At 37.7% G+C, this 18,797-nt stretch overlaps 1 protein-coding gene across 1 annotated transcript; it reads left to right on the top strand.

Moving 5' to 3' along the window:
• The first annotated feature begins 246 nt into the window (after positions 1–246).
• LOC149229705 (uncharacterized) lies at positions 247–741 on the top strand. The gene has a single exon (XM_089381111.1). It carries the CDS (start codon positions 247–249, stop codon positions 739–741), a length of 495 nt encoding a protein of 164 aa, XP_089237237.1.
• Positions 742–18,797: the final 18,056 nt, after the last annotated feature.

The raw sequence follows: 18,797 nt of genomic DNA, 5'->3' as shown, positions 1-18,797 counted from the left end.
AATGGAGACAGGACACTTGAAGACGGAAATGAAAAGCCCACAAATGGAAGTGCAGAACAACTAGCGGTACAGCCTGCGCAGCAGCAGGAGCAGAACGAATAGGCAGATCTGAATAATGAAACGGAAAATAACCCTGCAGCATCTGAACAACCAAAGAAGGCATCGTCTTCCACTTGCAAGCCCATTACAACGGAACGACCCAAGATTGAGTTGCCCAATCACAGAATCAATGCACAGATACAATATATGAAAGACAACACATTGATAGGTAAATTTATAGGCTACTGGCCCAGCGAAAGAGCTCTGCAAGGTTGGATAACCTCAAAGTGGAAGCTCAAGGGACATGTTACCCTACAGCTAGGCCCCAAAGGTTTTTTCACAGCCATCTTTAACTGCATTGAAGACAGAAACCACGTTCTAGATGGAGGACCCTATTTCTTCAATGCAGTGGGTCTATATCTACGAGACTGGATAGAAAGATTCAATATAGACAAGGAAGACTTCAGTTGGGCACCGGTATGGATTCACATGTATTCCTTACTGCTGGAATATTGGGACGAAGAATCACTTCAAGCTATTGGCAATGGGTTAGGAGAATTCATAAAGACTACAAAGGAAACAAAGCTTCGCGGGTACACCTCATATGCTCGCATCTGCGTTTATACGAAACTTGGAAAAGCACTCACAGATTCGGTAAGTCTCCTTCACGATGACTTTGAATGGATTCAACCCATAGACTAGAACATGTGCCTTTTAGATGCAAGAAATGCCATGCCCATGGACATCTATTCTAGGATTGTCCCTTAAATGCCCCTCCTAAATCTACAGATAATGGGGGAAAATCTGATGTGGAAGGGTTTACCAAAGTTGCAAGTAGAAAGAAGCATAATAAAAAACCCCCTACAGCACCAAAAAATGTAATACCATCCTATGATGCTCCATCCTCCAGCAATAGTTTTAGCATTCTGTCAAACCTAGATATGCCTGATTCAGATCCTTCTAAGATAGCTAAGACAACCTCTGTACCATCCACCGAACCTTTAGTTATACCTAACCCTCATGAGGCCAGTCAACCATTATCAACAAATAACCCTGATCCGTAACCAACAACCTTGCAACCCACTCTCCTTCAAGATCAAAATAAAGCCCTCTGGTCTGCAAAAGGAATGGACATTGATAACCTGTTGACAGAACCTCTTAATGCAACACACCATATGAATGAAAGCAGTCAACAAAGTATAATGGAAGAAGAACCTGAAAGCTTTGATCTAGGGGACCTAGACATTTTCAGTTTAGAACAAGCATGCAAAAGTAAAGAGTTTGAAAAAATACCGGAAAGACAACTTGAAAATCTGGAAGTAGTACTCTCAAGAGTGCATCAGCACAACACACTGGGCATACAACAAGGAAGAAGATGGGATGGGAAACACATTACCAAAGACGGGAAGAAAAGAGGCAGAAAGATAGATCTGCAACACACCATCCTCATTGGGGAAATGCTAGTGGAGTCTGGAAGGTGCTCCAAGCTGACTAAATACTACAGATCCTTACCTACTAGTCAACCATGAAGCTCATCTCATGGAACATTCAAGGACTTAATAGTCCCGGGAAATATAGGATGATAAAGAACATGATTCAGCAAGAAAGACCACATATTTTATTTATGCAGGAAACAAAATGTAACACTAGCACATTAGCTGCCATTTTATCCAAAGCCTGGTCGGGATGCTAGACTGTTACGGTAGATGCAACAGGAGCTTCGGGGGGGCTTGCTATAGCCTGGAATATGCAGCACATATCCCTTACAGACTTCCATGCTTCTCATCACTTTATCCAAGCCACTTTCCACCTCATTGGAACTAATATACATGGTCACCTGACAAATGTATACTTCCCCCAAGATACTATGCAAAAGAATACGCTGCTAAAATCACTGGAAATTCTTAATTCTACAAGAAAACATCCACTCTAGATAACAGGTGGTGGCTTAAATATGGTCACTCTGCTGGAGGAAAAACAAGGAGGCAGAAGGAAGCTGGACAGTGAAAGCAGCAGCTTCAAAGAATACATTCAAAAAAATTGGCTAATTGATTTACCATTTGATAATGGTACTTTCACATGGAATAATAAAAGGACGGGCTCTCAACAAATCTCATCCAGGTTGGATAGATATCTTATCTCAAACAACTCTGTTCATCTAGGAGGTGATATCAGCGCCTCAATACTCCCCATTTCTGGCTCGGATCACTGACCTATTTCCCTACAATGGAAGGATCTTGGAAATTCAAGCAAGAAACCCTTTAAATTTGAAACTTTTTGGCTCACTCACCCTAAGTTCAAAAATATGGTCAATTCAGCGTGGGAGAGATTTATTCCCAATGGCGGATCAAATATGTATAAATTCCAACAGAGGTTGAAGCATATCAAACGGCAAATCAAGACCTGGAATCACACCACATTTGCTAATATCTTTCAAGATCAAAAAGTGCTCGAGCAAAGTATGACAGAGTTACAGCAGAAGATCATTACAGGAGGCATAATGGAAAACTTAGCAAGTCAACAAAAAGCTCTTCTCACAAAATTGGAAGAAAGAAGAAAACAAGAGGAAATGCTCTGGAAACAAAAGTCAAGAATCAAATGGCTAAAAGTAGGGGAAAGTAACACCAAATTCTTTCACCGCACAACTATTCAAAGAAGAATGAATAACACCATCTCGCATATTTAAAATCCGCAGGGAGACAAAATGGAGAAATAGGAAGATATTGAGAAAGAGCTCACTAATCACTTCAAAACAGTACATCAAGAGCCACCTACAGATAGACAACCAGCAATAAAAGAAATACTCCAACATATTCCCAAAATTATATAAGAGGAGCACAATCAGCTCTTGTTGTGACCGGTCACTTTGATGGAAGTAGAAACGGCCTCAGATCAACTGAAAGATGGGAAAGCTCCAGGACCTGATGGCTACACCTCTAACTTCTACTATCACTTTTGGGATTTAATCAAAGAGGAAGTCTGGAATGTGGTAGAAGAATCTCGAGCTATGTGTTGGCTATTTCCATCTCTCAATGCGACATTCATAACTCTCATCCCCAAAGAAGCTCAGCCGAGTACTCCAGAGAAGTTCAGGCCTATTGCTTTGTGCAATGTCATATACAAAATCATTTCGAAAGTCATCGCCAATCGCCTCAAACCGCTTCTTCCTCTTCTCATTTCTCTAGAACAATCTGGCTATGTTGAAGGACGTCAAATCTTGGATGGCATCATTTTGACTCATGAAATCATTCACTCCTTAAAGAGCAACAAACAGGCAGGTATGCTTCTTAAAATCGATCTTTCTAAAGCATTTGACAGAATTAGGTGGTCCTACATAAAACACATGCTAACTACCTATGGCTTCAGCCCGACATGGGTTCGATGGCTAATGAGTCTCATATCCTCCCTTTTCTGCTCCATTCTTGTTAATGGAATCCCCTCCAAACCCTACTCCCCTTTTAGAGGAATCCATCAACGTGACCCTTTATCCCCCTTCCTCTTTATTATTATGGCAGAAGGTCTGGGTCGCCTTATAAAGAATTCTGTTCAATCTCACGACCTTAGAGGCATCTCCGCCCATGGAACCTCTGCGATAACACATCAACAATTTGTTGATGATAATCTGTTATTCAATCACGCTTCTGTCAGTGAAGCCCGCACCTTCAAAGCTCTGCTAGAAACCTTTTCAAGGGCATCAAGAACCAATATTAACACTACCAAATCTCAAATTTTCTTTTTCCACACTCCTCTAGCCACTCAAAGAATATTTGCTTGAATCACAGGATTCTCTCAAGATAATCTTCCTTCCAAATATTTGGGCACTCCACTGATAGATTCAGCCTTAAAGCATGCCTCTTGGCAACAACTCTTTGAGAAACTTGAAAGTCGCCTATCGTCCTAGACCTACAGAACTCTCAACATGGGAAGCAGGCTAGTTTTGATAAAGGCAATTTTACAATCCATGCCTCTCTATCTCTTCTCAGTACTTGCAGCTACGAAATGGGCTCTCAAAAAGATCAAAAATCTGCAACGCAACTTTTTATGGGGCTCCACAGGGAAAAACCATAAATGGGCGTTAGTTAAATGGGAGACTGTCTGCACACCAAAAAAGCAGGGGGGACTAGGATTGTGAGACCGACAACACAATAACACATTAATGGGAGCACGAATATGGTGGCAGTGGGTTTCAAGGCCATAGAAGCCATGGGCACAAATTTGGACTGCAAAATATGCAGACAATCGTTTGCAGGAAGAATTAATAAGAATCACCACTACAGACACAGGATCTCTAATTTGGAACGCAACAAAACAACATAGAGAGCTAATACAAAAGCATAGCTTCTAGGAAATACGCGATGGACAATCTGCACGGTTTTGGATGGATTCATGGCAACAGAGACCAAAAATGGTAGGAATCCTTCCCCCTATGGATGGAAACAACATCAACCCCACTGATCATGTAGCAAACCACTGGACTCAAAGTACCAATCAAGGCTTTAGACAATGGAAACCTATTGAACAGATAATACAACATGAAACTGAAGCCTATAACTCGGAGTTACACAAAGAACTGACCAGCAGGAAAATCAGACATACTAATGGAAAGGATATTTTTATATGGGGCTATACCCCAAGGGGAACTTATACAACAAAAGAAGCTTATAAGCTGATTCTCCATACACAGGAACTAGTTGATCTGGCTTGGACTCGTCTCTAGACTACAGGAATTTGGCCTAAAATATCTACCTTTACTTGGCTACTCTATCATCAACGAATTATCACTTGGGATAATTTAATCAAAAGAGGATTCCAGGGACCCTCTTATTTTCCCAATTTTTAGAGACAAAGAGAATCTATTCAACATCTCATGGACTCCTGCTACATGGCCAATCAATTATGGGAAAAACTCACCTTCAGATGTCAGAGACCATGCAGAATCTTAGGGGATATCAAAAGCACCATCCGTAATTGGCCCCCTGTGCCATATAAAAGCAAACTTCTAAATGCGCTATGGACAATTCTCCTGGGATTCCTTTTCTGGACAATATGGAAGGAAAAAAACACATGAATTTTTAAAAATCAAGGCACTACTCTAGAGATCATATGGGCCAATTTATGTCAGAATATTCAAGAAACTCTAGCTCTCAAAAAGTGGAGTGTTGAGGACATTCCCACTCAAGCACATGAACAAAGTATATGGAACAACTGGAAATTAAAGCTCCCACAGGTTCAAATCGATCCCAACAAAGCAAGCATTATCACTAAGCAGCCATCACATTGGAACCCCCCTCCAACAAATGTGATCAAACTAAATTTTGATCGGGCCTCAAAAGAAACCCAGGCAAAGCTGGACACGGTGGTATTTTCAGAGATCAAGATGGCTGACCATTGCTAATATACTATGGCTCAATAGGATGGGACACGAATAACTCTGCAGAACTGGAAGGATTGTGGCAAGGTATGAACTTAGCACATCAACACAATTTTCATCCCATCATAATATAAGGGGACTCCCAAATTTTGATAAACATGGTATCCCAAATTCAATTGGGAACTGCAGCTACGAGAGTCGCTACTAGTTGGAGACTAGCAGCTAGGCTAGAACTAATAGAGCAATGGATGACAAACAACAGAGCTACCACTTTCACTCATGTCAAAAGAGAAAACAACAAGGTGGCCGATCTTTTGGCAAACATTGGAGTTGAACATGATCAGGTCCTTCAATCTGGAACAATCAACATTTTACATGACTAAGCTCAATTACAAGCATGCACTGACCTGGTGCAAGAGGAAACACTTCCCCTGGATGCGGGTGCTCAGAGGGAACAAAGCGGTGGCAGTAGAATGGAATGGCATGTGGCCAAACCACATGGCCTTCCGTAATCTGGCACACTGGTCTAAGCAAGCAATTAATCACAGCCATAAATGGCACTTAAGGGGACGCTGTCTCCAATAGCACTGCAACCACCAACCTTGGCTCCGTGTGAAAATGAATATCGACGATGCTATTTCCACTGAACCTGTTCACCATCCTCTGCCGCTGCAAAGCTACTGTCCTCAAGCTGCTACTGCTCCAAGCCATTGCACTTCCACCGAGAGGCGTTGCCATCTCCTCTGCTGTATTGAATTCGGCCTCGAAATTCACTTCTCCCAGAGCCTGGATTGCCATTACATCTTCCCTTCGACCTCCGTAGCCGGTCCCTTCTCAGAGACGCACGATAATCTCCTTGAGCCTGTGCTTTACCCTGAACCCAACTCAGGAAGAAATTCAGAAATTTCTACAGCCATCATGACGAGAACTCATCACCACATGCGCAGTCGTCAGGGCGGAAGTAGGGGCAGCCTGGTTCATCCACCACCTTCCCCGGTTTCGGAGACCACATCCTCTCTGGCCTTACAATTTACAGGGGTCTACCCAAACAGCCGCAGTGGCAGAGGTAGAGGCCGCTCTTAGCCTCACAACCACCATCCGACGCCCCCTACCTCGCCTTTCAACGGTAATCCTTCAATTCCTGCTTTGCCCCCTAGGGCATCTCCCTCAAATACTCAAATGAATCTCCAAACCGCCCAATTCACCTTCCGTTTTTCCATGAATAGGCCCCTCATTATAGCCACTTTCTCCATTAGCTTTCATGAGACTGAATCTGCAATTGCGGGATAGACAGTTGCTGGTGCTGGCCAAGACAGTATAATTAAGAAGCCGGTCACTGTTGGTGGTAGCCACAACAACACAACTTTGGACATGGCTCAGATGAGCACCCAAGGAGCTCGGATGCAACATACTGAGAAGGGAAAGCGACAACCAGAGAAGGAATCAGACTAGAAAGTTGATGAAGAGGCGGAACCTTATGGCTGCTACGTTGAGGAAGAACAACCAACGTAGCAACCTGATGACATGGAAGCATTCAACCAGGCAGCTGTCGACATGGAGGAATACAGGTGCTTCATTGTGGAGGAACACTCGTCGCCTCCACATCGCCCCTAGTCAGCCATTCTGCTAGACACGTGTTCGCCACTTGGTCTGCCCTATGCATGCCACGTGTTTGCTTCTTTACAGGTTTTTCACTCAAATTATGTGGCTTTTTAGACTTGTTAATGGGGTTTAGGAAAATATGATAGTTTCAGGTTCCCTGGATATTTTCTGTTCATTTTTTGGAAAAACTGCTAAACAATTATGCGCAATTGTTGGTTTCCCCTACGTGGGCAACAAGTTAACTATGCACTCGTTTTTTGATTTGGGCTAGTTTCCCTTTTTGGGTAGTCTGGACTCTATCTTCTGCTGATTTTGCCAACTCTCAGGCATGGATTTGCAAAGGCTACGGCCTCAGTGTACAATATTTTTTTTCCAGTAATAGAATTAGCCTTACTTAGAAAAAAAAAATAACTTGGGATCAATATTTAAAACAAAAGGGATTAATAAACCTCACAAATTAATAAACCCTAGGGTTTAACATATGAGAGTTTAAGCGCTAGTGTTTTTAATAGTAAACCCTAGGGTTTAAATTTTATAATATATTATTATTACATATTATTATTACATATTATATTATTAAATAATATATTATTATATAAAATATTCTTATATATATTATTATTTATATTATTGTATTTTATTTTGAAGTAATAGCATAATATATAGTTAATATTTTTAATATACTCCAAGTAATATACAACAGTAGAAAAATGGATGTAGTCTCACCCCAACCAGGTTTGTTGACTACCGTGATCAACATATGGAAAAGAAGCAAAAATACAGCTAAAAACATAGTCCACAACTTAGGAGGCCAAAAACACCAAAAAACACATAAAACAAGTAAAACACCTATAACCATGCTTGTCATTTGAAGTAATAGAAGCAGGGTTGTCCAAAGCTATCCCTAGAGGAGGAGGAGGGTGGAAGGAACATTGGACATGCTCTTCGAAGTGGGCCATCCATGACTTTAGCTTCTCAACCTTCTCGGATAACAGATTATGGCCTTGCCAAACCACCACGACCCACTCTTAGACATGACACTGGAAGTAATGCATCTTGTTCAACATGGCAATGAGCTCTGCATGATCTTCCCACTGCACCCGCTTCAAGGTTTCTAGGCGTTCCAATACCATCTAAATCAAATCCCGACAATTTTCCAAACAACATTGATGTTCCTTTCTCTGTCCATGCCCCAAACGACTCACCTTCCCCAATCTACCTGTGCCTCCATGATGCGTCGCTCCACTCCACTGTTGGGTCCATAAGGTGCTACCCCCACGGCCAGGCACCATGACCATTGTGAGCTCGAGAAACCACCTGATCCGAACGATCAATAATTCTACCACCCTGAACGGAGCTAGTGGTCGCTACTGCCACCTGAATATGAGATTCCCGTCCCCCTGACTAGTCACTGCGCTTCGACAGGGAAGAGGAGTATACATCGTACCAGGTGCATTATAACATAACCTACATCACTGAGAAGAGACAAAGTGAACTAACAGAATTCAACACAGACTACAAATTTTAACCGCAGAGAGTTTCCCCACCCACGCCAGCAAGACCACAAACAACCAGACAAAGAGAAGAACGGGGAACCAAAATTTCCAAATGGAAACAGGGAACTGGACCGTCAATTCTCCATCCTCGACCCTTTGCAACACATCCACAGACCAGACCACTTGAAAGCAAACACACCTTCGCCACAAAAGCCACTTAACCATGCAAAGCCTAAGGAAGAACTACTGAGGAAGGCAAGCCAATTTCCATGTAGACGCAGAGGAGAACCCACCCACCCACAATAGGACCTTCGAATGGGCTTCATAACCAAATACCCAAATCCTCTCTTGCTCGAAAAAACAAAAGACCACACACCAAAAAGGAAATCGACCAAATTACTAGCCCAAAAGCTGGGGAGGGGATGTCGACGACGGAATCGCCACCTTTCCCAGACAAGGTGCCCATTGCACTTCCTACTCCCGTGCCCAAAACTCAAACTATGCTCTTCAAACTACTACCACGCCCAACCTACTTGCTAGAGAAGGACACCATCCTCCATAAACCTTCGACGATCGCCCCCTCCCACTCTCCTCAAGGTTGATGGGCAATTCATACAAATTTCAATCACGCTTCCCATACAAAAAAATGCCATGAGAGGACAGGGAGGGTGGTCCCCACACCAACGACCGTGTTAATCATTATTTCCCACGTGTAACTCACTTGCCCGGCTCGTCACCCCCATCGGGGAGATAAATACATAATATTAGTAATGACTAAATGTTATTATTCTGTTATATGTAAATTATATTATAATTTTAAATATAACTATTAATTTTAACAAAATTTTATGAACGAAGTGATATTATACAAAATAATGTTAACATAAAAAGTATAAATATATAAATAAAAAATAATATGGCTATTATTATTTATATAATTATTAATAATGAGAAATAGTTAGCCTTTAACCAAATACACCTAACAATTATAAATGTGGTGGGTGGTGGATATATTCCTATTGACATATATCAAGCACATTGGTAAATGTGGTTGTAGATGTGTTTCATATGCGCCTATCGACGTATATCAAGCACATTAGTAAAAGTGTTACTAAAAATATTCTAAAATGTTTTATGGAGGTTAAATCTTTATAGTCCACATAATAAGTATTGATAATTAAATTAAAATTCTAGAAGCTCTATTCTGAAATAGACATATCCATAAACATAACAAACTTAAAACATTCAACTTAATAACACTACTTATTATACTTGTTGCAGGCAAGTGTATAAATTCAATTTTGCAATGACTAGCTATTAATTGTGTTTGACCAAAAAATTTATAGGCCCTCCATAGTTTAACATTAATAGTTAAATTTTATTATTTTTTCATAATATTTAAATTTATTTATTTAAAATGTGATTGATTGAATTCTTATAACTCTTATTTTGGCATCATTACTTGTGCACATATGTAATTAATAAAAAGTACACCTCACCCTCTACTCTGTAATGAAAAGTACTGGTGTCAAGTCATTCTACATCTATCAAGAATTCCATTGAATTCATTTAAATTCTAAAAAGACAGACGTTACAATTAATTTAACAACAATTTTATAGCTTTAATCTTCTCGCAGATGCACTGTAAATGGTACACTCCTCCAATCCAGACCGCACCAAACCCTAGGAAGCGCTATGAATTATGAGAATGGTTTATGCTTTGGAAAGTTAAATCAATAAGATTAAATGAATTGCTATATACACCATCTCACAAATATAACAAGATCTACGCAATTAAACGATTTTTTTTGTAAGCTTGGTAGGACTACATCTTCATCATGTCCAACTTCTCACCCAATCGAGGGGATAGCACAAGATTTGAACCCAAGACTTCCGATTCAGTAAGACTTCATTTCCACAACCATTGCCAATTGAACTATCCCAAACGAACAAAATTTTAAATCTTATTATTATACAAAAATATTTTGAATTTAAATAATATAGGACTATCACCACCAATATAATAATATCTAAACAACTATAATAATTTTGAATTTTATTGAAATATTAAAAAGCAATGTGAATGTAAATACTATAAAAATATATTTATTATAATAAATATATAATTATTTTATTTATTTATTTATAATTATTTTCAATATATTATTAATTTTTGTTAAGGTATGATTTTAGCCATTTATTTATTTCTATACTATTATTAGTTTAGATTTTACTAGTGCAAGTTATAATATTTAACACAATAGCCTTTGCATAATACAATTCCATGTAGATAACTCTCTTGCCATGTAGATAATGGTTGTTGAAAATAATTATTATTTGCTTTATATTAATAAGAAAAATAAAGATTTTGGTATATGGTTAATTATTATTTTGCAGTTTTTAGTAAATTAAATATTTTTAGTAATAAAGTTTTTTCGAGTTTGCTTAGCACATTTAACTCTTGTTCTTAATTATGCATTAAGTAAATCCATATAGTCTTTCTAGAAAATTAAGAGAAAAATTGTCTTATGAAAGCATTATGTTATCAACCATTTTAAAGGTAATTATTAACTTTACAATAATTATTTAGTATAAAGATATATTTTAACTCAATTTAATTGAAAAACATCTAATCAAATTTTGGAAAAAATTAATTAGAAAACTAATAACTAATTGTTGAAAACTAATTAGAAAATAAAATCATAAAAAAAATCTAAAAATCAAATATTCAAACTACTCATATAATTTACACATTATATTCCAAGGGATAAAGATTTTTTTTTTTTTTTTTTTCTACTTTCTAAACATAATTTATTTTTCATAAAAGGTTAAAAAATCAACTATTTAAATTACTCATATAATTTGAAAAAATAAGGACCACCGTAGATCCATTTTAAATATGAATCTACCTAGTATCGAGAGGAATGAAACTCCTATTCTTTTCATTTTTTAACTTTTACATCATTCATTAGAAATATCAGTAAACATGTATTATATATAATAATTAAATACTTTATATCTTAATTTTTTAATATTTATAAAAATACTTTTTCAAATTTAATAATTTAAATTATTAATTTTAAATTCAATCATTTAAAATTAAAATTAAATATAAAATAATTATAATTTAAAGATATATTAACCATATAATATATTTTATAAAATTAATATATATATATATATATTCAAAAATCCATAATTAATTTATTAAATTGCAACATTACTATATTTAAATTAAGTAATAGATACTAGCTAGAGAGACGGGAGTATGTGCACAACAATGAATTGATGTAGTTACAATGCATAGGAAAGGAATGATATATCAACATCTAGGCCCTTCCACCCCAACATATAGTATCACGGGACTCATAATATCCATGCATTCAATAGAGCTCAGGAGACATATAAAGACATTCACCACCCCCATTCAACTAAAATTTCAACAAAGAAGTATCACACTTGTACACGTGTCCTCTAACAGTGGTTATTTAACCTGATCACGAGATTTTTATGCCACTAACATCAAGAAAACACCATGAGAACAAGTGCTAAAAGTATGCATGTAACCAAATTGCAGAGAAGTAATGGTACGCTGCGTTAAATGACATGCCAATGAGATGTTTGCAAGTGTATGCAGACATCATTACCATACACACCAGCCTTCAAAGTGATATGTTTGAAGTAGATCATAAGTTGAAAATAAAGATCAGGTTTGAAATCTCAAACGTGGGCAGCCATGATAGGGGCTTAAGCTCTATATAGAAACCAATTATAACAATAGTGAAGTGTCAAACAAATTCTATATAGAAACCAATTATAACAATAGTCAAGTGTCAAACAAACAAATTTTGAAGTGATCTAGTGTTAAGATAGCCCAGAGAAAAGTGTGATGTTAAACCCTTTTCACAATTTGTTTAGGCATTCATGTGTAAGTTTTGAGAGAGGGGTATGTTATGCCATCATATATTTGGGTATTAATTTCTCCCATACTTCTTAGTGTTTTTGCTCTTCAAATTAACATTACTATTCATTTTTGGTAGGGAGATTTTAACAAGAATATAAATAAAAGTATTTGAGTCGGAGGTGTGGGACTTTGGGTGGAGTCAAAGGTGTGGGAATTCGGGTGGGGGTTGGGGGCTATTATAAGCCATGGAAAAACAAGATAATTAATGTTTGTTGAGGGGTTTGGTTTTGCTAAAAATTTACATCTTAACATCTTAATGCAAGGTTAAGGTGATTTATCAAAGTTAATATTCAATCCTTGATCATGATCAGAGTTTTGAAGCTCATCATACCCAAAGTGCTTACTAAGAATGTCATCGCTGACCATACTCTAGATTTAGCGCTAGGTTGGGAAAAAAAAGAGATGCTTAAATTTACTAGTATTAGTTTCTCTCTGGTAGTTTGAGAGCACAATCAAGTTGTAGGCAATTTTGCTAATAAAGCCACTCTCTTAAGAGAGGGATATTAGCATGAATGGAAGTCAAATTGATCTACCCATTCCATAGTACATCAATAAGAGGTTTAAGTCATGTATCAAAAATTTAAGGAATCACATGGCTCAACGTGTAGTCACTAGACCATATCACAGAGTCAATTATGAGAAGAGATGCGAATCTTAGGTCATGTGATCACAACTATTTATTTGCAAGTTTGTTAATCATTGCGGGATTAAGCCTTTGGTAATGCAAATGAAGAAGCTATGGTTAACAAGCTCCTTGGAAAGGTATGCCTTTTTTTGGGGGGTATCTCTTCTTGGTTTATTGCTTCGTAATTATTGTGAACCCACTTCTCTCATAATTGGGGTAGGGAGGATCTAAACTACTAAGTTTTGATATTTGTTGGGAAGTTCTATTGACATAATTTTGGTTCATTTTTTGTCTTTCCCTGCATTGGCACATCAAAGTGGTGTAGTTGTGAAGAGTTCTTGGTACTAGAAAGGCATGGGCTTATATTTGGTTTCCTAGTATAAAGGGGTGTTTGTTTCATTGTGCTTCATAACAATTTTGTGTACTTTTATTTCAAGAGGAATTTTATTCTATGGGCCTTTAGTGAATGCTTCCAAATATCTTTAATTTGGTTATTTTGAATCCTCTTTTCTCTCTTTTGAGCTTTTCTATCTATTGAGCCTAAGCATGGCGCATTTTGTGGTATTTTTGTAGGTGAACTAGTGTTCTCTTTATTACTCTCTTAAATGGATTATCATGACTTGAAGGATATTAGGAGGGTTTTGAGAAATCATGAAGAAACCTTTCATACCAACGGGACATCAATTTTCATAGCAACTACAAAGACTCACAAGAATGGGAACAAGTAGTCACTAGGGTGACACAATTATGGGCACACTTGTATAACAAAAAAATTATGTAGTAGTCCTAGAAGTGAAATGCAATATGCTCCAGATGATGGTAATTAACATGAGCAAGGGAAATCATTTAGGGGCATCAAACTAGGCCCAATATGTGATCTCAAATTGTGGCAAGTTGAATAATGTAGAAACAATGCATTAACATGATGATGTAATGGAAATTGAGTAGGAAATATATCAATGCAACATTAGATGAAGCAATGAGTAGATATGCCTTCTTTTAGTCTTTTATGTTTTGTAAAGTTATTAGATTATCTGGTTTATTTTGTAGAATATAGAACTCTCAAAAACACTGGTTATTTTTTCCTTTGTGACATTATTAGGCTAGACTATAGTTTCATAAATTGTAATGAATATTGCTACAATTATACCTCTTCGAAACACTTTTGATTGTACTCTCTATGCATTTTTGCTTCACTTTTTTATATCAATATAAATCTCCTAGTTATTGTTAAAAAAAAATGAAAAAAAGAATAAAGACAAATGTAGATCTCTTTTAACTATAATATCTTTCACTTTTTCAAATTTAATAGACAAGTTATTTATTTTCAATAGTTATCTCACTACTTTAATTAAATACTAAAGGGAGAGATGGCTTTGGTTATTGGAAGGAAAACTAAAGTTTGGTTACAAAGGTGTTTTGAGCAAAATTGTCAAGATATTTAGAGACTTGTTGGTTAATATCAACTTGGTCCAATGTGTCTTTAGGAAAAGTGTGTTTATTTAGTGTGTTTCTTTAGTATGCATCAAAATTATCCAATATAATAGTCATGATTATGCTCTACACATAAAATAATTTCACAATTCACTTTCTTCTTCATACTAATTGTCCTATCAATCCTTGGCTTAACACCCAATTGGTCCATGATCCCTATTTAAAGAGAATGGAGGATCATATGCTACTGATTGATTGTCACATTCATATGTAAATAATTTTCCTTTTGCATTAATACATTACCTCAAGTGGCCACAATGGTTAGGGCCATGGACTGTTTCTATGAGAGTTTTAACCTTGTAATATATTGATGACTAATATTTGATCTATTTGCGTGAGTTGCCTTAAGGTGTTCGACCTATGTGGATATACACTATTTATGGAACATGATAGAAAAGCCCTTATGAAAACCCATTACCATTGTTGATTAAGGTCTTTAACCTTTATCACTACATGCATCAAAGTACTATTTTACTATGTTGTTTTTGAGCATTTATTGTAGTAAAACTTCAAAGATATGAAAGACAATCCATCATAAAACTTCCAAAATAATCCCTTAAACACCAAAGCTAGCTAAACATTCACCATTAGAAACATAACAATGTAGAGAGAAGAACCCTTAAGGTAGGGTAACACCATCAAATACAATATAATCCAAACACATCCAATGCAATGATGCACACATATTTATACTTTCTCATGATTATTCTTATGGGTCTATGTCGAATACCAATTATTGTTATATTATTTCTTTTTAATTACATAGTGGGCAGATTGCATTTTTTTTTTTGTGTAAGCTTAGTGGTACTCCCTTTTCTATTAATTTTTCATAAACAGATAGTCAAATATGGTTTTCAAAATACTGTTGGTGGCCTCAACCTACCTGCAGGAAACCAGGTCTGTTGGCCACCTATCCACATCAAAAGCTGTCCAAAATTTAAACAGTTAATTATTATCATCCAGGCTGCATTTGCTACTTTATCTACTATATGTTTCATACTTAAAAAGTAAATGTTAATCGACATAATAATTTTTTTTTACTAGCTGGACTTCTGCTTCATTCATCTGAGGAATCTACTAGAGCCGGGCCTTTCGTACTTGACCCAAGTGCTTCACTCTATACCAGTGTCTAGAGCTGCTATTCCATTCTCTTCAGGCAAAGATTGTTATGATATTGCTGCATTTGAGCTGACCGGATCTCCTTCTAGAGATCTTTTAGGCTTGGTTCTGCTTGTATGTCCACTTCGGGCTCTTATCTATCCTTGTAAGTTGTCATTGCTTTAACCAAAAGGTATTTCATTACCTAATATTGATGGATGGTCTGCCTAAACAATGTTTGGCGACCTCGGGTATGGCCTGGATCCTGAATTATAGGCTCCCATTCTGCTGCATGAATTTCTTCGTTTTCTATATTGGCATTTAGCTCCCTTTCCCATTCGGCTATGGCTTCTTTTACTTCATCCGGTGTTCCTACAGAGTAGGCATTGATTAGATTCTGCATACTTTCCTGTCCTATTTTTATACCCATTTTCCTCGGTGGTTTTCTTACTGAAGTCTCCGGGCCTTTCATTTTATGATCAATCTTTTTCCCTGTTCTTCTACTCCCTTTTCATCCCTGTTGTCTACCTTCCTTTACCATATTTTTCTGCTCTCTATTCTTCCAGTCCCTGCACTCCTGTGCCCTTGCTTGATTCAAGTTTCGGTGCGTTAGGGCCTGATGAACACTGAGTTTTATACTACTTGTAATGTGAACCAATAGTAAAACATTAAAATCAAGAATAAGTTTGACCTTAGTATTCTTACTTTGTTTTATGGTTTGTGTTTTGGCCTTTTCTCTTCCAATTTTTCCCGCATTCTTCCCATCACTATCAGTTTGAAACCACTCTGTTACATTCTCAATCCTCGGCTCTATGCCCCCTCTATTTCTCATTCCCCTTGAGGATCCCAGGTAACCCCCGCCATGCTCATGGTTTAATGGGCTAGAGATTTTATCGTCTTCTAGGTAGTTGAACTTTGTCTGCCATTCTGCCATCGGGATGGGCATCCGTTGGCTATTTTGCCAGTTCCAATGTTTATCCTTCTCCCCTCCCCAGTCCAAGGGGTAGCAACTCCCTCGACATCTCGTAGAGGCCTTCTGGCCTTTCTTCTTCTCAATTCTGTGGCGGTTCCTATAGGCAGGCAGTCTAGATTTTTCTCTAGGTTACGTTTCCCCCCCATGCCTCTTACAATGCCCTTTTTTCCCCACCCACCCCAGCAGGATAACCATCCCTTTATACCATGAGATTATCCTCAGGCAATTACAGAGGGAGACGCTTAAAATATCGCTACTTTTAACATCTATATGGCTCGACAATCTTGTTCTTCCCTAGGACCAAGCAACTGTCTTATGGGGTTTGAATTTTCCTTCCCACCCTTCTCGAAAAGCTATTAGTTTGAACCCATTTCGGGTTAACAGACAATTATCCTTGAATACTTTAGATTTTCCATTCAATCTCTTGACTGGGAGACCAGTAACACAAAGCCAACATTTTTCTAGAGTATTCATTACTTTTCTCCTTAAATTCCAAATTCTTCTCAAATTCCATGGCATTGTTACCCTATCGACACAGGGGGAGGTTGTAAGTACATACCAGGTGTTGCTTACGAAGGCCGTTTGCTGGTCATCGTGCCCCAGCTCTCGGCATTCACTAGCTCCATCTGATCGTTCCTCCTTCGCTGCCTGCATGCAATTACCCTTCACTCTTGCCACCTTTTTCCTTAACTTTCTCTCCCACCTACCTATCCTCATTACCGAGGTACCCTCCACTTGCCTTGCTTCGCTGTCCGCCTCCCTTTCCTTCGTGTGTAAGTCTCGGTCTAGGTGCCCACTTACCTTCCATTTATTATCCTCCATCATCACCTTTCCATTCCTGGTTGCTCTTACCATCTTAAATTTTCTGTTTCCCTTCAACAGATTGATTGCCTTCCTTCCATATGTCTTGTCCTTCTTACCTCTGCCCTCCATTTCCCTCCACACCCCGATCGGGGATTTTGTCCTTCTTCCCTATATTTTCTTAGGATTTCTATGAGGCTATTCATTCCTTCTATTTGACTTATATCTTTGCCAGATATATCTAGGTTGCTTCCAAATTTTCCACATCCCCAGTTTTCTAGGCAATCTGCTACCACGTTCCTTGATCTTCAGACATGTGTCGGTATGATGTAATAATCCAACTCATTTAGCTACAATAGACGTTGCTTCTGTGCTTCCGAGAGATCTAAAACCCAATTGAACTACAGTTCTAAAAGTCTTTATCTAAAATTCAATCGACAAAAGGACTTGTTTTCCGTACACCAACTCATATGGTGTATGCCCTGTGCTATTCCTCCATGTGGTTCGATAAGTCCATAAGGCTTTAGGAAATCGGCTGGCCCAATCCTTCCTATACATGTTTACTATTTTGGTGAGGATGGATTCTATCACCTTGTTTGTAGATTCCACCTGGCCATTTGCTTGTGGGTGGTACAATGTAGATTTCTTGTGTTGAATCTTATATTGATTCATGACTTCCTGTACCAATTTAGAAACAAACTGTGGTCCATTGTCAGAAACAATTTCTCTAGGAACACCAAATCTAGAAAAAAAATTCACTAAATAGAAAATCAACAACAACTTTCAAAGTAGCAAAAGAAACAATTTTAGCCTCTACCCATTTAGTAACAAAATCAGTACAAACCAAGATATGCTTTTTATTTAAAGATGTGGGGTTTATGGGTCCTACGAAATCAATAGCCCATTTTTCAAAGGGCTCAATCATAACTTGAGGACATAAAGGCATTTCATTGGCTTGAACAGGTTGACCCATCCGTTGACAACTATCACAATGCCTAACATATTGCTTGGCATCCTTAAACAAAGAAGGCCAAAAATAGCCAGTGCGTAAAATTTTATATGTAGTTTATTTATCAGCGAAGTGGTCACCGTAAGGTTCATCATGGGCATATTTTAAGATATCAAACATTTCTTCCTCTCTCACACATCTACGAATAACAAGATCTGGTCTAGTGTAAAAGAGGTCTCCATGTATCCAAGAATATGAAACACATTTCTAAATGATATTCCACTTTTCACAAGCGGATAAGTGAGGTGGTGTTTTTTCGGTGACTAAATAGTTAGATATGTCAACAAACCATGGGGATCTTGCTGACATAGAAAAAATATGTTCG

This window comes from Pinus tabuliformis, chromosome J (genome assembly GCF_031772625.1).
Source record: "Pinus tabuliformis cultivar Carrire ecotype Pingquan chromosome J, CPIR1, whole genome shotgun sequence".
Lineage (NCBI taxonomy): Eukaryota > Viridiplantae > Streptophyta > Pinopsida > Pinales > Pinaceae > Pinus > Pinus tabuliformis.
This window is presented reverse-complemented; position numbering and strand designations above follow the sequence as displayed.